The 21975-nt window shown below is 40.6% G+C and overlaps 1 protein-coding gene across 7 annotated transcripts in view; it reads right to left on the reverse strand.

Moving 5' to 3' along the window:
• Positions 1–3401: 3401 nt before the first annotated feature.
• zfpm2a (zinc finger protein, FOG family member 2a) overlaps positions 3402–21975 on the reverse strand; it is a 602778-nt gene continuing 584204 nt past the window's right edge. For all 7 annotated transcript variants that reach the window (XM_052023932.1, XM_052023933.1, XM_052023931.1 and 4 more), the window contains 3 exons: positions 18916–19122; positions 16053–16277; positions 3402–6957 (listed from right to left, as the gene is read on the reverse strand). In XM_052023932.1, the coding sequence (XP_051879892.1) occupies positions 4436–6957; positions 16053–16277; positions 18916–19122 (2954 nt within the window). In that variant the 3' untranslated portion in view covers positions 3402–4435. The remainder of the gene's footprint in view (positions 6958–16052; positions 16278–18915; positions 19123–21975) is intronic.

Raw genomic sequence — 21975 nt, forward strand, 5'->3', positions numbered from 1 at the left:
CCTTGGCCACCCTACACACCCATTAACTTCACCATCCGGGAGGTTGTGGAAAACAGAGGTATGGTGATATCACCAGTTAAGAGTCTGCCTCCAAGTCACATGCCATCCTGAATCAGAAATATTTGTTTTCCATTTCGATTGTCTCTGGGTCAAAGTAAGAAGAGAAGGAAAAGGAACAGGATTAAGATGTATGGCTCTTGTGGATTAAGTGGCTGATTGAGATGCTGTCCTTGGCACTGAACTTTCACCACAGGAAATAATCCTCACATCATCAGCTGTTATCAAGCCCCCACAGTGTCTTACTTGTTTCCATGAGATCACCATTTATTCTTCTCTATTCTACTGAGTAAAGGCCCATTCTGTGATATTTTTCTTTGTATAACAAATCCATCAGTGAACCTTCTCTGCACTACAATTTATCCCTCCTTAAATACGGAGACTACAGCCATGTGTAGAAGTCCACGTACTATGTCACCAAAGCTCTGCACAGTTGTATTAAGATTTCCCTTACAATTGTATTATGTCACTCTTTCAATAAAGGCCAATGTATCATTTGCCTTCATAACTACCCAACGTACAACATGATAACATTCTGTACTTCCTCCACTTAGGTCCCACCGAACACCTGCGTCTAATACTCTCACACTATTAAATAATATTCTGCCTTTCTATTCTTTCTAGTGAAATGAGCATTATGATCCATCTCCCAACTGTTTGTCCAGTCACTTAACCTGTCTGGTTCTACTTTCATGCATGCACTGTGTATCCTCATTACAAATTTTTCCCAACTATACTTGTATATCTATCAAAATGCAGGAACTTACCACTTAATAACACTTTGGGAGGTCATTCACCATGAGAAATACAATGGCAAAGAATATGGTTCCCTACCACCTTGTCAAGGGCAATTAAGAATAATGATTAAAGGCTGGCCTTGCCACCCACAGTGTGTGAATAAAACTGAAGGAATATTTTTCATTTTGTTACACTATCCATTTCTCTTACCTCTGCTGCTGATTTTCTTATTGCCGGCACCATACCAAATTCATATTCCAAAACACTTCTGTCATCCAACTATACAAAACTAATGGAAAAATCAATTAATCATCCATGTACATCCCTTGAATGCCAATCAATCCTGAGTCTTTGCCTGTACTACTGTTTCCCAAGAGGCTGCAAATAATCCTGGAGTACAACCTTGAGCAGCTTTGGGCCTGGAAGCTTCAACTTCGGACTGTAATTTCTTGCCGTGAGCTTCTGAGGTCGACCTGGCTGATAGGTGAAGGTAAAGGTCCTGGTAGAGTGGCAGTTGTGGGATCTTGAATGCTGTCATCCTGATAGGGCACAAAGAATAGTTCCCCACAGAGCCACTGCCATTCTCCCAGGGTTTTGCCTCAACAGTTCTAGTCATCTATTGGAGGCCAGATTGCTGGAGCAGTGTAGCATCATCTAAGTCCCTTTAATAAGCATTGTGAGCTGTGGTGACAGCAGTGTCACCTTGTGTGCAGACACCTGAACTTCCACTGCAAAAGTTGGATGGTTCTGTGTGTGTTCAATGGAAGATCAGTAATGCAAGTGTTGAACTGAAACTGGCCACCACTTGCACGCTGGAATTAAAAACTAAGCCAAAGCTACATGAAAGGTTAAAGCTGGACTCCCCATTGAGCCTTCACATTTCATGCATGCCTTCAGGCTGGCTTGCCATTGCAGCAACTGCTTCATTTTGCATACACTCAGCCTTCTTCTGTCGGCTGCTGTGTTGAAGCTGTCATTCAAGTTCAGCAACAAATGAGTGAGCGGCCTCATCCTCTGGAAATCTGGCACTTGGGCTCCATCCTTTCTCCTTGCCTTAGCAGTAGGCTACTCTTATGTGGCGACTCACCATCTACAGATCCCATCTCTAAGCTAACATTCTACTGTACATAAAGTGTCACCATCTATGATGGTGGCTGTTAGTATCACTTCATTACTCCTATGTTGCTCAGTCAAAACTGCCTGGCCAAATGGAAGTTCTTGGCTATCTGAAAGAAAGGCACAAATATAGGATTATGGACAGAAAAGAGAGAAGCAAGTATGCTGTGCATGCCTACATCATTTGCAGCTCAGAAGAAATTGTACCGAGGAATGTGGGGGCTCAGAAAATACAGATTAGCAAAGAGCAATACGGCTTCTTAATTGGTCAAGAATCTGTGGTGTTCACTCCAATAATGGCCTCTCAGCAAGTCAGCCTCAGAATTATCCACAGCTATTTTGGTGTTGCTGGTAGCAATTATGTGCAAGGTAGGGAAAGTACATTTATCAGACTTGCAAAGTGTCTGGGTTATTTACCGTCAAATGTATCTAGCTGGGAATTTGTGAATGATGTGGGGTATTGTTTTGAGGCTTGGAATACTGCGACAGCAGGTGAAGATAACTTTATTGACCTTATACGAGGTCAATAAACTTCTTATTGGCACCATACCCATATCCTTAAGACTTTATTCCTTGCATTCACCCAGACTGCTTTTTGCTCTCACTGTTGCTTGACCATGAATCTTCAAGGATCTTCTTGGTTTTCATTCCCCCTGTTAAGTCCAACAAGACCTCCAGAAGCAAATCAAAAGATCAATCATACATAAAGAGCCACAGATTCTATCAAGTTCCAGAGGTGGGTGGAATGAGTTCCACCACTTTCTCCTGCCAATATCACCTTCTCTTTGAGAGCTGCAGGTACTGTTTTTATCACAATAAGCTGCACGTACTTGGTGCTAGCTATATGTGAAATTGGATCCCACAGGTGCGTACTAAGTCAAAAAACAGCGAAGCTACCACTGTTTTTCAATAAATTTTGTGTGGGCCTCACACTAGGTTAAAAAGTCATGGATTTCCAACAAAATCCAACATCCAAAGATTTCTTTATTCGTCTATCCTGTGAAATTCTTAAAGGCGTTTTAAGATTGATCTTCTGCAAGGAAAATAAAGTCTTTTCCATTTATTTATTTGCATAGGATAGGAGCAATCCTTGGAGCAACACTAAATATAGCTGAAAAGTATCATAATTCATTTGTCTTTTTTACTTCTATAATTTTTGTATCAGTAGAACATCAACTTGTTGCACATTGATTTTGACTGAAAATGGTCAAGAGGGCCACAAATATAGACTGGCCGTGCACTGCAAGCCAATAGATAATGATAGTGGCAGTACAGGATCTACAACTTTTACTTCAGCACAGCAAAATGATTATATCCTATCATCAGGGAAATTGCCCAGTGTATGCATCAAATTTCATATACATTTAAAAGGAAATTCACTGGGTGTGGTAATGAGAATTTCCAATCTCAACCCTTGCAAATCAATCCTGAGATGGTTACGCATGCTGATTAAAAATGTCACCTCAAGCACAACAAAAATGCAATCTATGTTCTCTTGCTTTATGGAATTTTTATTCCATACATATACATGCATAGTAACAACATTGTTGAGAAATAATTTCTATCAGAAGTAGAACAATATTCGTTTTATCACCAGTTGCAGTATTGGTACTCTATTATTCAGATTTCATTGTCCCAAAATGACTTTTGCAACAGCAACTGCAACTACTAATTATATTTTCAATAAAATACAGCAGAAGGGTTTCAACCACTGTTCAATACTGCTTCCAGTAATGTTGTTCATATTAAATTTTGCATTTTACAGCAAATGTTTCAAAAGTGAGACAAAAGCGTCAGCAAAGGAAAGTACAGTACAGATACAAGAATGTTAACAACTTCAATAAAACATACATACCTCAGTTTAAGAAAGTGGATAGGAACAAACTGCTACATATTTTTCATCTTAAGCAAAGCCTACTGATTACTGTATATGCTGATATATAAGCTGCAATTTAGGACTGAAAATGTTATATTAAATATGAAATGAAATTTGTATGCCTCTTTAGTAGTTTTGAAGTCCTTCACATGTTCTGATGTTTGCAGTCTCAAAATAAAGCAACTTATATTCTGGCACGTACAGGAAAATTGCAACAAATACAGGGATATTCGAATACACAAGTGCTTTACCTCACCAGTTAACCTACAAATGCTGTCTCTATGTATGTGACTCAGACTCTCTCTACAGTGCACAAGAATAACTATACAATGTTAAAAACAATTTTAGTATAAACTTTAAATAAAATTGAAATTTAACTACAGCTATGAATACTGCTTGGAAAATAAATTAATTCTGGTGAAAAATAGTACTGGCATTTCACATTAATATCAAGACTTATGAACTGCTTTATGAAATGACAGACTAGCCTCAAGCTATTGAACTACACAGCCATCCCTTGATTGTCCTGGTGTAACTGTTCTGATGTAAATCAAGCAGCATTTTTTTTAAAATTCTTTTCACATTTTTATACAAACTGTGCATGACCAACACTATACTACAAACAGGAGCAGTGCATGACAGCAACTTTCATTTGACATGCTCTGCAGCATGTGATGAGCAGTAGAACTTCTTGTGGGTTATAAAGTTAGACAAGTTATTAAATTGAATGTCACAGAGACGACAGTATTTCCCGCTATTTGTGGGCTGGACAGAACCACCAATGCTTTTTGGAGTGTGAACTAATTGCTCTTCTAACAAAGCTTTAGCTGTGGGTGATGGGTTTTCATTTGGAATGACAGGACACTCAGATACCCAAGAAGGAGATTCATGGCCATCTGCTTGCTGGGAACTCTGGGATAAGTTATCCTGATGTGGGTTGCTTGAGAAAGATCTTTCATCTTGTTTTGTTCCCCCATTGACTGTCGTCATTCCCCTGCTCTTAGGTATCAACGGAACAGGTTCCTTCTTCTGAGAGGAACATCCATTGGAAACGGGCTGGTCTTCAGGAGGATCACTTCTATCGCGTGTGGATTGCACCAGCTCATCTATTTCACTTCGTATGAAAACAGCTCCTGAGATGTAGTCAGTCGGCTTAATCCCATAATATGGAGATAGTTGCTCAGTCCCTGTCATTTTTTTTATTGCTCCAGGATAAAGGCAATGTGGATAAACCACATTCTTGTTTTCTTCTTTAGCAGAAGTGAGCTGAGCTGCCTCACTGAAAGTTTTCAGCCCATAGAGGGGTCCTAACTGTGTGGGAAATATATTTCCATTGGGGGAGACCAGTTTAGAATTTTCATTTTTCTCACATTTCACTGTATTTCTTTCATTGCTGACTTCAGGGCTGACAGTTTCAGTTTTCACTAAAGCACTTTCTTTTTGCAGCTCATGAAATTTTGATTGCTCTAAATGGCCCGCTTCTGCACGGGGGACACCCGTACCTGGGCAAAAATTTTGCTTGTGTGCAAGGTAACTCTCTACTTTGTTAAAACTAATCTTGCACACAGTACATTCGTGATAGTCCAAAAGTCTCTTAGGAGAACAGCTTGCTTTCTCAGTTTGAGGTGAACACTTTTTGCTTAAATCCATAGGAAGATCTAGGTCCATACTGGCAACAACTGACTGTGACGCACTACACTTGGCAGAAGTAAGGTTTCTAGCTCCTGAGACAGAGGACTCCATTTGCTTTCCAAGAAACATTTCACACCTCCGGTGGGAGTTTTCACCTAGATTCTCCAGTGATTCCTGAGAAGATGTTCCAGGGCTACCCATGGCTGATACGCTAAAGAAAGCTTGTTGGACCAGCTGTGATCTTTGCTCCTGTTCTGGGAGTGACATCTCGTACATCTTCCGCCGCTTGCGACTACGTATGGTCCTTTGCATTGCTGGTACTTTATTCGCTGCCATTCGCTTCATTGGTGGATCATGTCGTGAGGCGCAGTAGTACTGCTTGTGCACAGCATATGTTTCATGCCTGCTGAAAGTTATATTGCAGGCTTCACAAGTAGTCTTATTTGGATCATTAGCTGTTTCCAATATGGGAGTGCTGGGACTCTTCACATCCTTTGATTTTCCATCGTGTTGTTCATCATTGCTGCTGGTGGATGGCTCTTTCTTCAACTGCATGGAATGATCTTTGTCTGAACTTTTTCCATCAGGCCCTGCTACATCTAGGACTACAGAGGAGTTGACGCTGGTTGACTGAAGAAGTGGATTTTCAGGATTGGGTGGGTTACAAAGGGCGCTATGAATGCTAATGGGGCTGGGTCCACTGCTGGGACTTATTGTCTCTGGCATCTTCTCATTAGTATTGGCAAAGTCTGGGGACTTGACTACATGTTGCCATCGTGTACTACAGTAGTGTTTCTTGTGGATCAAATAATTATCCAAGTTATTGAATGTGATATTGCATTCAAAGCAAATGGCCCCTTTTGGTACAAGAGGGCTGTAAATGACAGGTGGATAGTTGCTTCCTCCTTGTCTTAACCTGCGGTGTACCAGTTCAGACATTTTAGCCAGGATTTCTGAAGCTTGAGGAACCATGGAAATATCCTGGGAAAGAGCAAACTGAGAAAGAAAGGGGCCCATTGGGACAGTGGATCCTATGTTAGGTTGAATTGGAGAGGAAGCGAGTCGTGGGCTGGATGGCTCTGATTTGATTCTGGCAAAAGGAAAGTTCTGTCTGTTTCCTGCTGGCTGAGCTTCATTCTTCTGATGTGTTACACCCAACTGTACATTTTTCTCAATCTTTTCTCCCTCAGTGTCAGAGCACATTTCCTTATTCTGGCTGACCCCTGGACTCGGCGGAACTTCCTGTCTGCTTGCTGCATCTGCTGCTATCGACTGAAAAGTGTCCTCATTGTCGAACAGTGAGTGTTCATTTTCACCTTCCCTTTGCAGCTTCCTGCTCTGACTGTGATGAAGCTCCTGGTGTTGCAAAAGCTTCCTGTGGCTTTGGAAACCAAAGTGGCAATGATTGCATTTGAAGGCAGCTGGTGTGAGGTGAGTGAGTACATGGTGTTGGAAACTCAGCACATTGTCTGCCATATACTCACAGATGGTACACTTCAGGCTGGCACCAGCAGAAAGACAGTCTTCAAATTTCAGACCTGTTCAGAGAGAAAACATTTTCACTGTTGTGTTTCCATTACAGCCTGATAACAGTTTGGCAGTGAAAATCTGCCCTCTATTTTAATCCACACTTATTAACCTTCCTTGAATTTGGTTTTACATTATTTGAAAAAATACTTTACACAGTATTGGTAATGTATACTATTTAGTAGATAAAACACATAAAGGTACAGCCTTTTACAAAACTATGAACAGAGGTCATTAAAGAGAAAAAATATTGCTAAAAGAATGGAGATTTATAGACACTAAAAATAACCTTGGCAATTTTCGTAGTTAAACGTCTCAGATGATATTCCTCTGAGGTTACTATTATAGAGCAACTAAATAACATTTTTAAAATAAATGAGTTAATATCTCCATTTAAACAGCAAGTAACACAATGTCATACAAATACGTTGAACAATAATGTATTAAGCATCATACAATAATACTGCTTTCTGACAGTTCATTGCTACCATACATTTCTGACAATCTTTAAAGTATTTTAGGTACATTTGAACACTAAACCATAAATAATGTAAGAGATTTGACACCCTCTCTTTTATGCAAACATGCCTGAGTGTGTTTGTGTTAAATATCAGAGGAAACTGCCATTAAAACCCCCCTGAGCACAGTGTAGATCTTTCTGCAGTCAAACCTACTATGGCCAAGAAATGTAATTGCTCATGAAAAACTGCAATAACATACACTTTGTGGGGCAATCATGCTGGTTGGTGGGTGAGTTTTGTGTGCACATCTCCTGCAAGGAGGAGTTCTTAAAAGGTGCCAGTAGCAACATTTTCCCCACTGGTGAACATCAACAGGTGTCAATTACAGGAGTCCCACACAACAGCTGAAACTAACCTGCACTGGTTCATATCATGCCTGCACCTTCTAAAGGGGGAAGTGAACACTGAATCAAGCATTGGCCAAAGTCATTTTTAAACATTGCTTTCACACAATGTGGATGACATTGGCACAACAGCCATTTACTGTCCATCCGTAGTTGCCCCCAAGTAAGTGCTACATCAGGGGACAGGTAAGAATGATGCACATTAGTGAATCTGGAGGCACATGCAGGCCAGACAAAGTAATGATGGCAGCTTTCCTTCCCTGAAGGACATGCATGAACCAGAAAGGTTCTACAACAATCCAGTAATTTCACAGTCACCACAACTGACACCTTTTTTCATTCCATATTGAATTAATTACTTCAATACAAACTTTTGTTCTAGCATTGTCCAGATCTTTGGACTCTAATACTCATGGACATCTCATACCTTACACATACAGTACTTGCAGCTATTCTGCCACAGCTGGTGGCTTATAAATGAACATTGTAATTCACTCACTACCACTCTTCCCTTTCTCGCAGGAGAAGGTGGCACTCACCTGCCTGGAGGGTAGAACTGTGTGTTCGGGGGAATCTGCACTTTGTGTTTGACCATGCATGTGGGCTGTAACCAGGCTGGGGAAAAGCAAAGCTCATGTTCCAGCTCCCCGGAGGGCAAAAAATATATGCACCAGTTCTGTTCAGTGACTCTGATAGCAACCGGGATGGAACAGACTAATCTGCCTGGCCTGGCTGAAATTGATGTGAGATGAATAGAAGGATTGATGGGGGTTGGTGGGTGGGGGGGGTGGTTGGGATGGTGGCTCCAAGCTTGAAAATGGCTTCTTGTGCAGCCTGGAACCCAGTCTTTCCATCATGGAAGGGGTGGGCAGCTCCATATCAACACTTGTGGATCTAACCAATGTACCAGGGATAATGTGCAGAGCTTACAACCACCATTTCAACATGGCCAGAAGGCACTCATATTATGGGTGATACAGAAGCAATTGTGCCATACAGGAAAGGCAGGTGGAGACAGGCACCATGGGATGTGAAGTGTGATTCACCGACCGTTGTACGGTTTGGATCGTGATTGGATACATAGAAATGTTTGAGATGCTGATTTGCTTTGTTCTGGTTTTCATGGTTTATGCTCAAGCAATAATAAGATGGACTGGAAACATGGGACTACATCAGTGTTTGGTTTTGGGGTTTGCTATATTTTTAACTCCCATTGAAGTTTATCAGGGAGTGATGCACCATTGTCATTTCTGCTATTCAATTTCACCTTGTAGAAGGTGATGTGCAGGCCCAGCTACAGCTGTCGAGCATCTACTTGTGTTTCCAGCCTTATCCGGAATTGATCCTTCACTCTCACAATCGCCTTCTGGAGGTTGTATCTGGACTTCTTGTAGGTTTCTGGATTGCCGGTCTTGAATGTCACAGATCTAGCCCTCAGCAGACTACAAATCTCCTGGTTCAGCCAGGGTTTCTGGTTTGGAAAGTCTCGATAGGTTTTTATGGGCATGCACTCGTTCACGCAGGTCTTGATGAAGTCGGTGATGACTGCGGCACATTCGTTCCGATCCGTCAATAAATCTCGAATATGGTTCAATACACCGATTCAAAGCAATCCTGTAAAGCACCTCCACCTCCCTTGACCATACCTTCGTGGTCCTCTCCACTGGTGCTGCACTCTGCAGTCTCCGATTGTATGCACGAAGTAGAAGCACATCCAGGTGGTCAGATTTCCTGAAGTTCAGGTGCAGGATGGCTCAGCAGGCCGATATGATGGTGGTGTGACAGTGGTCGAGTGCTGAGGTCTCTGGTTTTACAGGTGACATACAGGTAGTAGTTCAGCAGAGGCTTCTTCAAGCTAGCGTGGTTGAAGTCCCCGCAATGATGGGGAAGGCATCCTGTTAATTACAGCTCTCAATTCCTCTTGTGCCAGCTGGATGCCTGCCTGAGCTGGGATGTACACTGCAACCAGGACAGCAGTGGAGAGCTCCTTTGGCAGACAATATGGATGACACATGACCACCAGATGTTCCAGGTCAGGGGAACAGGACTGAGACAGAACCGCCATGTCCGAGTACCACAACGAGTCAATCAAGAAGCAACCGCCGCCACCTCTGCCTTTACCTGACGCCACCATCCCATCCACGTGGTGGTGAAACTCTCTGGCTGGAGCACCGAATCTGGTGAGCCAGGAGTGAGCCATATCTCTGTGCAACCGAGTTACACAGCAGTCCCTCATGTCCCTCAGATACAGCAGTCTTGCTCTAAGGTCTTCTATCTTCTTTTCCAATGCATATTAGCCAGGAGGATGTTGGGGAGGTTGGGTCTCAAGCCCTGACACCTTGGTCCCACCTGAAGTCCTCTCCGACGACCACATCTTCCGGCAGAATGGAGGTCTCCCCAATGCTTCCAGGGTGCTGTACTTCGCCTTCTGGGTGGTCTGGTTTGCCGAGGCTGTCGGGTCAGCGAGCGATCGTAAAATCGCTAATGTGGGAATTTAGTTGTATAGATATAATGGATTAAAACATTATTTGTTACTGCAGTCATTGTGGCTGCAGATTTCAGCTTTAAAAGGTAAGATGGGAATATTTTAGTCTTCCCTTGGGAGCTGCTTGCAAAATGTCGCCACACTCCGGGGCCATTTTCTTTTGCAAAAACCTGTTCCTGGCCACTATTTTCTTTGTTTCCAACAAAGACATAAATAATGACCAAAAAAATCCCAAGTAACGAACATTTCTCTGAAAACCCTGTTGCAAATATAATTGTATGCAGCCTCAGAGAAAGCATAATAGTCAATTCTTAGTTAGTTATACAAGGGAAAATTGGACAATATTTGCTTTACTATATTGACCAAATTATATTGTACACTGACCAAATCAAATGGTGTGGATGTTATTTAAAATAATATATTTGAATTATAATCACAGACACATGGAAAGGTTACAGGATTGAAGGAGGCCATTTGGCCCAGTGAAGCTGTCCAAGCTCAATGCATGGGCGATCTACTTGTTCCCCTCCATCTCCCCATAGCCCTGAAAATATTACCTTTCAAATACTTATTCCATTCCCTTTTGAATGTCATGACTGAATATGCCTATCCAATTCCCCTGGCAGTGCATTCCTGATTCCAGTCACTTCCAGTGTCCTCATATTTTCTTTCTTTCTGCTCGGTCTAGGCCCTTCATGATTTCAAATATCTGTCAGCTTTCCTTGCAGCCTCTTCTGTTCCAAGCAAATAACTCCAGCTTCTCCAATATATCTATGTAACTAAGTTCCCTCATCCGTTGATTAATTTTGGTGAGTTTCTTTTGCACCTTGCCTGAAGCTTTCACATTTTTCCTAAAGTGTGTTAGCCAAAAGGGAATGCAATGCTTTAGCTGAGGCAATGCTTTACCTCAGTACCTTGTAAAGATTCCCCATGAACCCTCCTTTGGACTCTGGTCGGAGTCCTGCATGCCTTTTTAATCATTTTCTCAACCTGCCCTGCCACATATAATGACATTTATATCCCTGTATCTCAAGATCTCTTTATTCCTTCACCTAAACTGTGTCCTCTAGTTTTTACGTGTTGCCTTCTGAACAAAATGTAGCAAATCACATTCTCAACATTTTCGCACTTCATTTGCAATTTCTCCACCCATTACATCTGCCTGTCTATATCCTCCTGAAGTCTATTACTATGCTCCCCACAGTTAATAGATTCCAAATTGGGCAATTCTTCCCCAAGAAGAATGACAGCGAACATAAAAGGGAATCAACAATCTTCTAAAGCATTTTAACAGTAGACAAGCAGTAAGAGGAGAAATGGGGCTGGTAAGGACATCTACTCATGGAGGTAGAAGGCATGGTTTTGAGCAATAGGTGGGGCCTTGGGGGAATTTCATGAAAATGTTTCAATGCAGTGTATGCGTAATGACCTGGAACTGATGACCTATTAAAGTGGGTGGAAGTGGAGATTATCTTTCTCTAAGGCTCTGGAAAATGGTCAGTAATTTAAACTAGTAACGGATGAATTCTATCAAACAAAATAAGAGCTTAATTTCAGGAAGGCATATCCAACTTTGGCTTTCTTCACAAAACATACAGACTCTGTGCTTTTCCACACTCAACATTTATGAAACAACAGTCAGTATTTGGTCACATGATAAAATCCATAACATGGTACATACAGATCACAATAATAACAACCAATATTCTATATGACACACATGTTGCATTGCTCCTTTAGCAATAAAAAAAACTAGTCTTTATGTGCTTTCCTTTGGTACAAAGTCTTCCAGATCCTTGGGTTAAAGAACATCCTTCCAGATCTGCTCCTTGACTGGCTGTGAGGCCTGTTGCACAGCTATTATCTGCATGTTTGGTGGTGCACCCTCTGCTATTGCCATATCTGCTTCTGTCAAAAACCCTCTTTGGTGGCCTTTTTCAGGTGTTCCTCTGATATCAGATACTTTCTCGATTGTGACCTTGGTTGATTTGGCTTGTGGTATTTACTGAGACATTACTGTAACCATATCTGGTTTTGGTCTATATGGGTTCATCCATGTTGTGTTGTCAGCTCTCAGCAGTGGCAGATCTTTAGCACTTCTGTTGAGGAAACATACTTTTTTCTGGCTGCCTCCATTGTCTCCTTCCACATCTAACATATATGATTCTAGCAGCCATTCTGTTATTGGGAGCAGTGTTCTAGTTTGCCCACTTATGCTTGCACTGAACCTTTCGTCATCTCTTGGTTGAAGCACTGTAGAATTTCTCAAGTGGGGGGCTAACTGGGGTCACTTAACCTTCAGTCATTCTTTGGCCAAAGTGTTCTTTGTCTTTCCACTAATCTATGTAGTGGAAGGTGATATTCTCGGTGATGAGGCTACCAGTTCTTCAAGAACTTCACAATGCTGCCAGCTATGAACCACAGCCCATAATCTGTGATCACAGTTTAGAAATGCCAAATCTGGCAAACTGTTCTTTGAGCAGGCCAATGGCTGTCAAAAACTGAAAAATAATCATATGTTTTTCATTTTTCCATACAGATCTGACCTGACTTTTGCCCAGTTCTGCCTGGGTCTTGAGAATCTTGTTTTAGGTTGATTCCTCTTTGGAGATCTGTAGGGCTTACATTTTGCACATAGTTGCTGATTTCTCCATTCACCATGGTGAGTAAACATCCTCTCTCACATTGTGGAGGCAGCCATCCAATCCCAGATTTGAGCAGTAAATGTGTTTGATCATGTTATTTCTATGCAGCTTGGGAACAATTGTCCTTTTGCCTCTGAAGATCAGGTCACTTTGACAGTCCAGTTCAAATTTCACAAGGAAGTGTGATCTGACAAATGGCTCAACCATATGATGTGCCTCTTTCTATCTTGTCTAAGTTACTTACTTCAGCACTGCATTGTCTCATCTTGAGTAGAAACCTTCTCAATCTCCTGCATCAATGGCTGTGAGTTTGGAATATGTCACAAACCACAGTGAGTGCCTCATTTCAGTATCCTCAGCGTTTCTTGTTTCCTTGAGTCTCAGTTGAGCTCTTTGGCTGTGTGCATGTCTTTGCCAGGAGAATGCCGAATCTTTGTGCTGTATGCCTACATCCTTCTAAGATTCACTGCAATCTCTTCAGTGCTATATGGAAGATTTTAACTGCAATAATCTCAAATGGCTTGTGACCACTTTATACATATACAGTTCTGCCCTATGTAGACTGGTAAAACATCTTCAAAGATCATAGCAAGTAGCTCCTTCTCAATTTGTGCATAATGTGTCTCCACATCTGTTGGATGTGCTTGTAAATGCTACTGAGTGGTCCTCCTGCAAGGGCCCTTCTCTCAGGCATCTGCCTATACAGTCAGTTAGATCACTGACAAAATGATGTCACCAGTTTCAAAAGTACTAATGTACAAAATTGTGACCATGCATTGCAGCACATTGCTACTAGGATTTCGGTTAATCCTTCAATCCCAAAGATACTGGGTCCTCAGCCACAGCCAAACTGCTGGCAAAAGCACAATGTGGAGCCGATGTACGCAGAAAAGAAAGGTGAAAAACTTCTGCTCAGATCCTCTGACACCAACCTAGTTTTATGAAATTATTACTTTCTCGGTACTACTATCAAGTAAAATGAAATTATGGGCTATAAGTCATCCAACGTGCTTTTGTGCATTCTGTGCAGGGGACCCAAGTCAGTCGGGGTAAGGATGCAAAGAACTGCACAAAGTAGATATTTTACCATTCATAATCACAAACAGGCCTTTCCTCTGTAACCTCCTGTTGTGACAGAGAGTGACAATCACGATATGACTTGCGGGGAGCAAAATGAAGGAGGGATGGCAAGCAAAATGAAGAGATGATCATCCAGAGAATGCCATGCTGAAAAGGGCAGGGAGGACAGGATCAAGAAGAAAACAGTTGGCAGGGTAGGTGTGGGTGGTGGGAAAGAATCACAGAGATGGAGCATGGGGGAGATTGGGAGAGCAGAGGTATATTAATTATTGAAACCAATGTTAAGTGTGTAAAAGGACAATGGCAAAAAAAAAACTCTACCAAAAGACCGCATCTTAATTTTTCCCATCCGCTCAAATGCAGGTTGCCAACAGGAGGGTACTTATTCCAAGCTCAAGTGTTCCTCTTTAAAAATGCAGATTTCAAAAACATCATGTTACCTTATTGCTATTTGAACGCCAGGTTTGAATGAATAGCAGTGCGCGTTTCCCCACCCGACAAAATCTGCCTGAAAAGCACTCTTGCCAGCAAAGGTTGGGAAAAGGAGAAGGACTGACCCACAAGGAAACAGAGAAAAATAAATCTTACTTTTCTGGAGGAAAAGCTTCTTCCCCTCTTCCCTGACTGAGATCTTTCTCAGAGTATGTACCTTGTACAGGATCATACCTCTGACCCTGACATTAATGGCTGGGCAGCTGCTTCCCCTTGAGCTTGCAGTCTGTTTGGTTAACAGTTCAGTAAATACATGTAAATAGGCCAGTCTTTAACTTCCCGGACTTACCAGCTGCCACTCCCAGATGGGCACAGCGTTCATCTCATATCCCTACTTGGAGGCTAAGATCAATCCCATAACCACTCACGCTCAGAAGGTAATTTTGGACTTACAGCAGCCCAATGACACACAATACATCAGTGACATTTACAGATGTTTCAATTGCTGTGCTATTTTGGGTGGATGTGAAACTGACACTGCCGATATAGGTTTGTCATTTTCTACACTGAAATAGTCATAGAAAATGCTGGAAATAAACTTCAAAAGTGGCTCAAAATATTAGATAGTCACTTAAAATTTTAAAGCTACATAACATTCCTGAGATTGATTTGTCCCTACTGTTTGTTAGTTCTCTCCGTCTAGCTCAACTTGTGTGACAGATGGGTGTAAGAAGTCCATTTCATCTATTACTGATTCAGAGAAGCACTATGAAATGATCCAGGTAGTTATGAGTTTACATATGCAATCATCTCACCAAATTTACATTGAAAATGGAAATCCAGAAGGAAACTCATTTGGTTAGAAAATAAATTGTACTTATGCGTGGTGAACATTCCCTCCGTTTGTTCTTTTTCTCTCTCTCCTTTTTTTCCTGGGTCTCTAAGAGAGCAGCTGCTGATGTATAACCATTTCAAAACCAGCCGCCGGGAGCTGTACAGGAACAGCTTCAAATTGGCTCTTTTACTGATTTTCCTCTCTCTTTGTGAAGAGGCATTTGGTCTCCCCACTGAATACACCCATAGCAATACTGGTTAGATCAGCAATTCAGCTTGTGGGAAAATTGAAGGTGTAGCAATCTTGATTTGCTGTTTATATTTAATTGAATTATTGTCAATGGTTTGCAATTGTAGCAGTTACAGTGGCAATTAAGGATCATTGTTTCTTTAATTTTTTTTAAACTGTGAAAGAACAGTTTAGCTGGACAAATAACGTTTGCTCCAGAAAGTATTTTCATGGTAGTCGATTGCTATTAATTTAAGTCAATTTATCCAACACGTGCACAAGTACTAATACACTGATAAGACTTTAATAAGGATACTGCAGTTTCTACATTTAGCACAATGCTGCATTTTTAAACGTCTTTTATAATGGCTATTTTGGGCAGAGGTACCGTTCAAATTATTTACTATCTTTGTTTCCTGTGATTAAAAGTACCAGATTGTAAATGCCATCCTAAACTATCACTTCAGTCCAGTCTATTAAATTTTGCAGCTATCAAACAGACAGCAAAATTCAAATTACCCCATGGTGATTCTTACCACTGTGTGAATTCATGTGAATTTCAAGTGCTCTAGCACTGGGGAAGCTTTTGTTACATTGTGGGTAAGAGCAGACACATGGTTGCTGAAGAGGACCAGCTTCTTTCTCTTCTGGTAGTGAAGATGCTTCCCTTTGTCTCCCACTGCAGTAGTACATGAGATGAGCTTGTAGGTTCCGTTCACTGCGGTACCAAATTCCACATGATTTGCATGGAAAGATGTCTTCTGCATTAAAAGAACACGTAATATATATGAAACCAGGAAGTTGTGTTCATTATAATGATGCTCCATGTGCAATCTGAGTCTATGATGCACTTTTCCAAATAATGGAATAATCTTTTGCAATTTAACAACAGGTTCAAAATAAATGATGAATTATGGTTATATTGCAACTACCTGTTAAAAAATATAAACTGGATAAAGCTTTTGCTTAGTCTTTGCTCTGCCAAAATTACCTAATTTTTGAGCTTGGCATTATACCTCCCCATTACTAAAACTTGCAAAACACATTGGGGAGCCTACATGATCAGGCTGGATCCATAGAAGGACCAAAAAATGTCACAAATTTTAGAAGCACAGAATAATTGTTTGATAAAGTGCACACTCAAAACTTTAATTCCTCATTTTTTTTCAAAAATGCTGATTAATCTACCAGTATTTTTCATTCTTCCTTCAGATTTTTAGCATGCATCCTTTGCTTTCCACCTCTGGGAATTTAATCAAGTGGATCCTGTTTTCTAAATAGACATGGGCAAATATTTAAATTGAATAGGGCAAACATTTAACTTTGACAGGGGTATATGAGAAATAATAAAGGATTGACTTGTACTGCTAGTAGTTGATACTTTACTGCTTCTCATATACCGCTGTCAAAGTTAAATATTTATCACTTGATTCTATAATTCCACTGAGTTTAAAGGGAAGTATAAACAGACAGGTGTAAAATAAATGCTTCATTTGTTGACATTCATTTATCACCTGCCAAATTTGAAAGTGTTGTTCATGGTGACCACACAAATGCAAAAACATTAAGTAACAGGAGAATAAAAACAAATGACTGAACAAAAGTGGTAAGGGCAAGATTTTTTCTCTCTCTCTGCCTGTTTTTATCTTTCATCCCATGACTTAAAGGGGCCTTGTATATCCTTTGTTAAAATGGTGTTGTGAGATGATGAAAAATGCACAAAAATGCATTCAGAGAATTATGCTAATAAAGAGAATTACATCTTTCACCTTTGCTTTTTGCCCCTTAAAAAATGCTGGATTTGTCAGGTTCTTCTTTGTAAAAAAAAATGCTGAGCTTTGGAAAATCATACGTTATAACATGTATTCTTATCAAGTGCAAGTAACAGAGCTGCTTGATGTTTTTTTTATTCATTCAAGGGAAGTGGGCTTTGCAGGCTGAGCCACCATTTAATTGCCCATCCCTAAAATTGTCCTTGAGAAGGTGGTGGTGAGCTGCCTTCTTGAGCAGTTGCAGCTCTTTACCCACAATGCTGTTGGGGATGGAGTTCCAGCATTTGGACTCAGCGATGGAGAAGGAACGGTGATATATTTCCAAGTCAGGATGGCGTGTGGCTTCAAAGGCATCTTCCAGGTGATTGTGTTCCCATGATTTTGCTGCCCTTGTCCTTTTAACTGATAGAGGTTGTGAGTTTGGAATGTTCTGTCTAGAGAGTATTGCTGAGTTGCTGCAGTGCATCCTGTAGATGGCACAAACTGCTGCTACTCCACATCAGTGGTGGAGTAAGTGAACAGTTGTGGATGGGGTGTCTATCAGGCAGACTGCTATGTCCTGTATGGTGTTGAGCTTCTTGAATATTGTCGAAGCTGCTGACTTGAGCCTTGTAGATGGCGGACAGGATTTGGGGAGTTAGGAGACAAGATACTCGCCGCAGGATTCCTTGCCTCTGGCCTGCTCTTGTAGCTACATTGTGTATATGGCTATTCCAGTTCAGTTTCCGGTCAACGGTAACCTCCAGGATGTTGATAGTTGGGGATTCAATGATGGTAATGCCATTGAATGTCAGGGGTAATAGCTGGATTTTCTCTTATAAAATATCGCAATGCCTGGCACTTATGTGGCATGAATGTTACTTGCCATTTATCAGCCCAGGCCTGGATATTGTCCAGGTCTTGCTGCATTTGGATGTGGGCTGCTTCATTTTCTGGGGAGTTCTGAATGGTGCTGAACATTGTGCAATCATCAGCGAACATCTCTACTTCTGACCTTACAACTGAAGGAAGGTCATTGATGGAGCAGCTGAAGATGGTTGGGCCTTGGACATTGAGAAACTGCTGCAGAGATGTCCTGTGAGGAACTACCCTGAGGAATGCCTGCAGAGATACCCATTGAGATAAATAGTAAAAAATCACAAAAATGAACTTGTTCTAGTATAGGAGAACAAGTGAGGTTTGTGATTTTTATTGATTCGGGCTCAGGCCTGTTTAACCAGTGTTAACTCATGCCTCATGTTGCTACATTAAAGCCAATTTGTGCTGAAGCTTCTCAGTTTTATTGCCAAAAAGCACAGTGTTAGGGCAACAGCAATAGCTCTTGTTTGGCTACCTACACAGAGCTCACATCAGTTAGTTTGGTCATATGGGAATTAGCAGTTTGACTTTTCTGATGCCTGGAAATTCATTTACCTTTTTGCCAAACAAATGTGAAATTTTTCTTATCTATAATTTTAGTGTGAGAATACAAAAAATACAATTTGACTTTAAATCACAATTTTTTTGACCTGAGACTCTTCTGCTCCCTACATTTCATCTTTGAAAGGCAAATTATAAACTATTTTCTGCTTTTTAACACATGCACAAAAGTCAGCTTCAATAATAGAAGCACAAATTTTAATCTTACTGTTGACGATTGCAGTAGGTAAAATGGATGCCATGGCTGCTTGTTGAGGAAGCAGCTGTATTGTATCCAGGAGGCGTGCTGGATACATGCCCTCTGTGATGGCCATTTGGCTGACAGCTTGCAGCCTTGAGTCAAATTCCACAGCAAATGCAACCAGTTCCTCTCCTTCCAAGAGCATTTTTGTCATTGTACACCAAAGCTGGCCACCTGGACAAAAAGAAAAGAGAAACAGTTTTAAGGCTTAACTGGAAAATTAGTATCTTACAAAATAAGTTTGATCTTTTTTTATAATATCCATCAAGATCTTGATAAACTTGTTTCTATTTTAGAAAAATAACACCATTACAAAACAGCTAAATTATTCTTCCAACCGATCTAGTTATGTTCCTACTCTCTCTCACTCATATTGGTTCTTATGGCCTGTGAATATAATTGTATCAAGTGCACACAAATAACTGTTATTCTGGTAAGAACAATTCTGCTCTTAACTGACTGATCAGTGCAGGCTTGACGTAGGTGATATTTTAAGTTGAGACAATAAACTAAACTAGCTTTTTCAGGTGGATATAAAGGCTTCTAATGTATCTTCCAGGAAAAAAAACAGGGAATTCTCTGAATATGCTCTCCAACCACCAACCTACGTCATCAATTACTTTTTTAAAAATTTTATTTACAGTGTGGTAACAGGCCCTTCCGGCCCAACGAGTCTGCGCCGCCCATTTTAAACCCAAATTAACCAATCCGTACGACTTTGCAATGTGGGAGGAAACCGGAGCACCCGGAGGAAACCCACGCAGACACGGGAGAACGTACTAACTCCTTACAGACAGGCGACGGGAAATCGAACCCCGATCGCTTGTTGTTGCTGTTTTTAGCATGAAACCTGTGAGTCGCAATGGCCACACTTACAAATTGATAGACTCTGACATGCTTTGAAATATCCTATGGATGTGAATGACGCTATATAAATGCAAGCTTTTTTTTCAATGCAATTCTGTGAGAAATAAATTAATTTTTCCCCCCTATGTATATATGACAGGCTCTGGCTCTATTATAGTGAACATGATCCACTGATAGAAGTCAGATGAGAAAAAGAAAGCTGCTACCAGAGTAATCATTTCAAAGTACAAACTAATGCATTGCAGTCGATGCAGCAGGAAAAAGCGTTATTTTTTTGACATACATAACATTTTCAGCTTAGTTTATAGAGACTGAAAAATTCCTCTAGCCTGGAAATTAAACTAAAATAGCATGATGCACATGTGAAAAACTTAATACTGAAACACAAAGAGCTAGATTGAAACCATGACATGGAAGAAGTAAGGAGTTGCTTCTGGACTCCAATTTCATAATCACTAAGAACTTGTCAAGCTAATGTCATAAGAATTCCTACATTCATACATATGAATTAGGAGCATGAACAGGTGACTCAGCCTCACAAGCCTGACAGTAAATTATATCTGTAATCTCAACTTTGCATTGCTCTTTACAGGAGTCATAGGAGTTATACAGCACTGAAATAGGCCCACCAGTTCTGCATCAACTATTGAGCACCCATTGAACTAATCCTACATTAATTCCATTATATTCTCTCCATATTTTCATCAATTTTTCTCTGATACTACCACTCATGTACACACCAGCTGCAATTTTTACAGTGACCAACTTGCACATCTTTTGTATATGGGAGGAAACTGGAGAAAACCTTCATGGTGACAGGGAGAATGTGTAACTCCACACAGACAGCATCCAAGGTCAGAATTAAACCTGGGTCACTGGAGTTTTGAGGCAGCACCTCTTCTAGCTGGGCCACTGTACCGCCCCTGTGTTAGCAGTAACCTTTCACTCCGCCTTGCTTATCAAGTATCTATCCACCTTTGCCTTAAAAATATTCACTCTGCTTCCACTGGCCTTTGAGGAAGAGGATTCCAAAGGCTCATGAGCCTCTGAGAGAAAAAGTTCTGCCTCATCTGTCTTAAGTGGACAACCCCTTGTTTTTAAACAGTAAACCCTTACTTCTAGATTCTCCTGCATATGGAAACATCCTCTCTGTATCCACCCTGTCAAAACCCCTCTGATCTTGCATATTTGATCATAAGGAGGTGAAGATCCTGATCACACACAGTCATTTTTGAACTGAAGTTTCAGAGATGAGATTTTTTGAATGCACTTCATGACATAAATAAAACCATCATAAAATTGAAAAACTTTTCCACTTTTTGATTCTTAAACATGCGTTGCCTGATTTACTATGGAAAATAGGTAAGCAAGTTACAAATTTGACTTTCATATCTAGAGAAAGATGATATAATGTGAATTTGGCATTTTCTGCTGATTTCTCTTCTGTCTCTGTCTTTTGTCTCTATATGATTTATGGAAAATCTGAACATAATTTTCCTATGGCAGAATGTGGGCACTTTATAGCGAACTTCTTTGAATTAAATTCTGACTCATGTGTAATGTGTAATTCCTCATCTATCCATATGGGGTTTCCTAAATCTTAAAGTCTTTTGAATCTGGTCAACCAGATTATCTTTACCAGGCAATAGCATGCCCAATATTTCAATCTCTCAAAATAATACATTGTTAAAGATATTCCTTGTAAAGCTGGTAAATAATGATGGTGGAAGTGGATTCAATAGGTAATAGACTTACAAAAGGAAAAAGATATACTTTAAAAAGATTAGGGCAAAAAACAAGCTGCTGGAGGAACAGTGGGTCAGGCAGCATCTGTGGAAGAAAAGGGAAAGTCAATGTTTCGGGTTGAGACCCTGCATTCAGCAACATTCATCTTAAAGTATAAGTGTCTTATTTCATTCAAGTTGTACAAAAAAATTAAAATGAATAATTTTAATATCCAGAAAAGTTCTGCATCAGATCTGGGAGCAGGAAATGCAATGCGTTATCAGGTTGCATCAGGATGTTGACAGTTGAGGTAAACATGTCAGGTTCCATTGGTTACCACTTGAGTTAGGTTGAAGACATTTTCCTTCTTGCATCATAAATCTACAATTGATTTCTGGCACCTGTGGACACTTTTTGCTTCAAACAGAAATCGAA

The sequence above is a fragment of the Pristis pectinata genome, chromosome 9 (assembly GCF_009764475.1).
Source record: "Pristis pectinata isolate sPriPec2 chromosome 9, sPriPec2.1.pri, whole genome shotgun sequence".
NCBI classification, from domain to species: Eukaryota; Metazoa; Chordata; class Chondrichthyes; order Rhinopristiformes; family Pristidae; genus Pristis; species Pristis pectinata.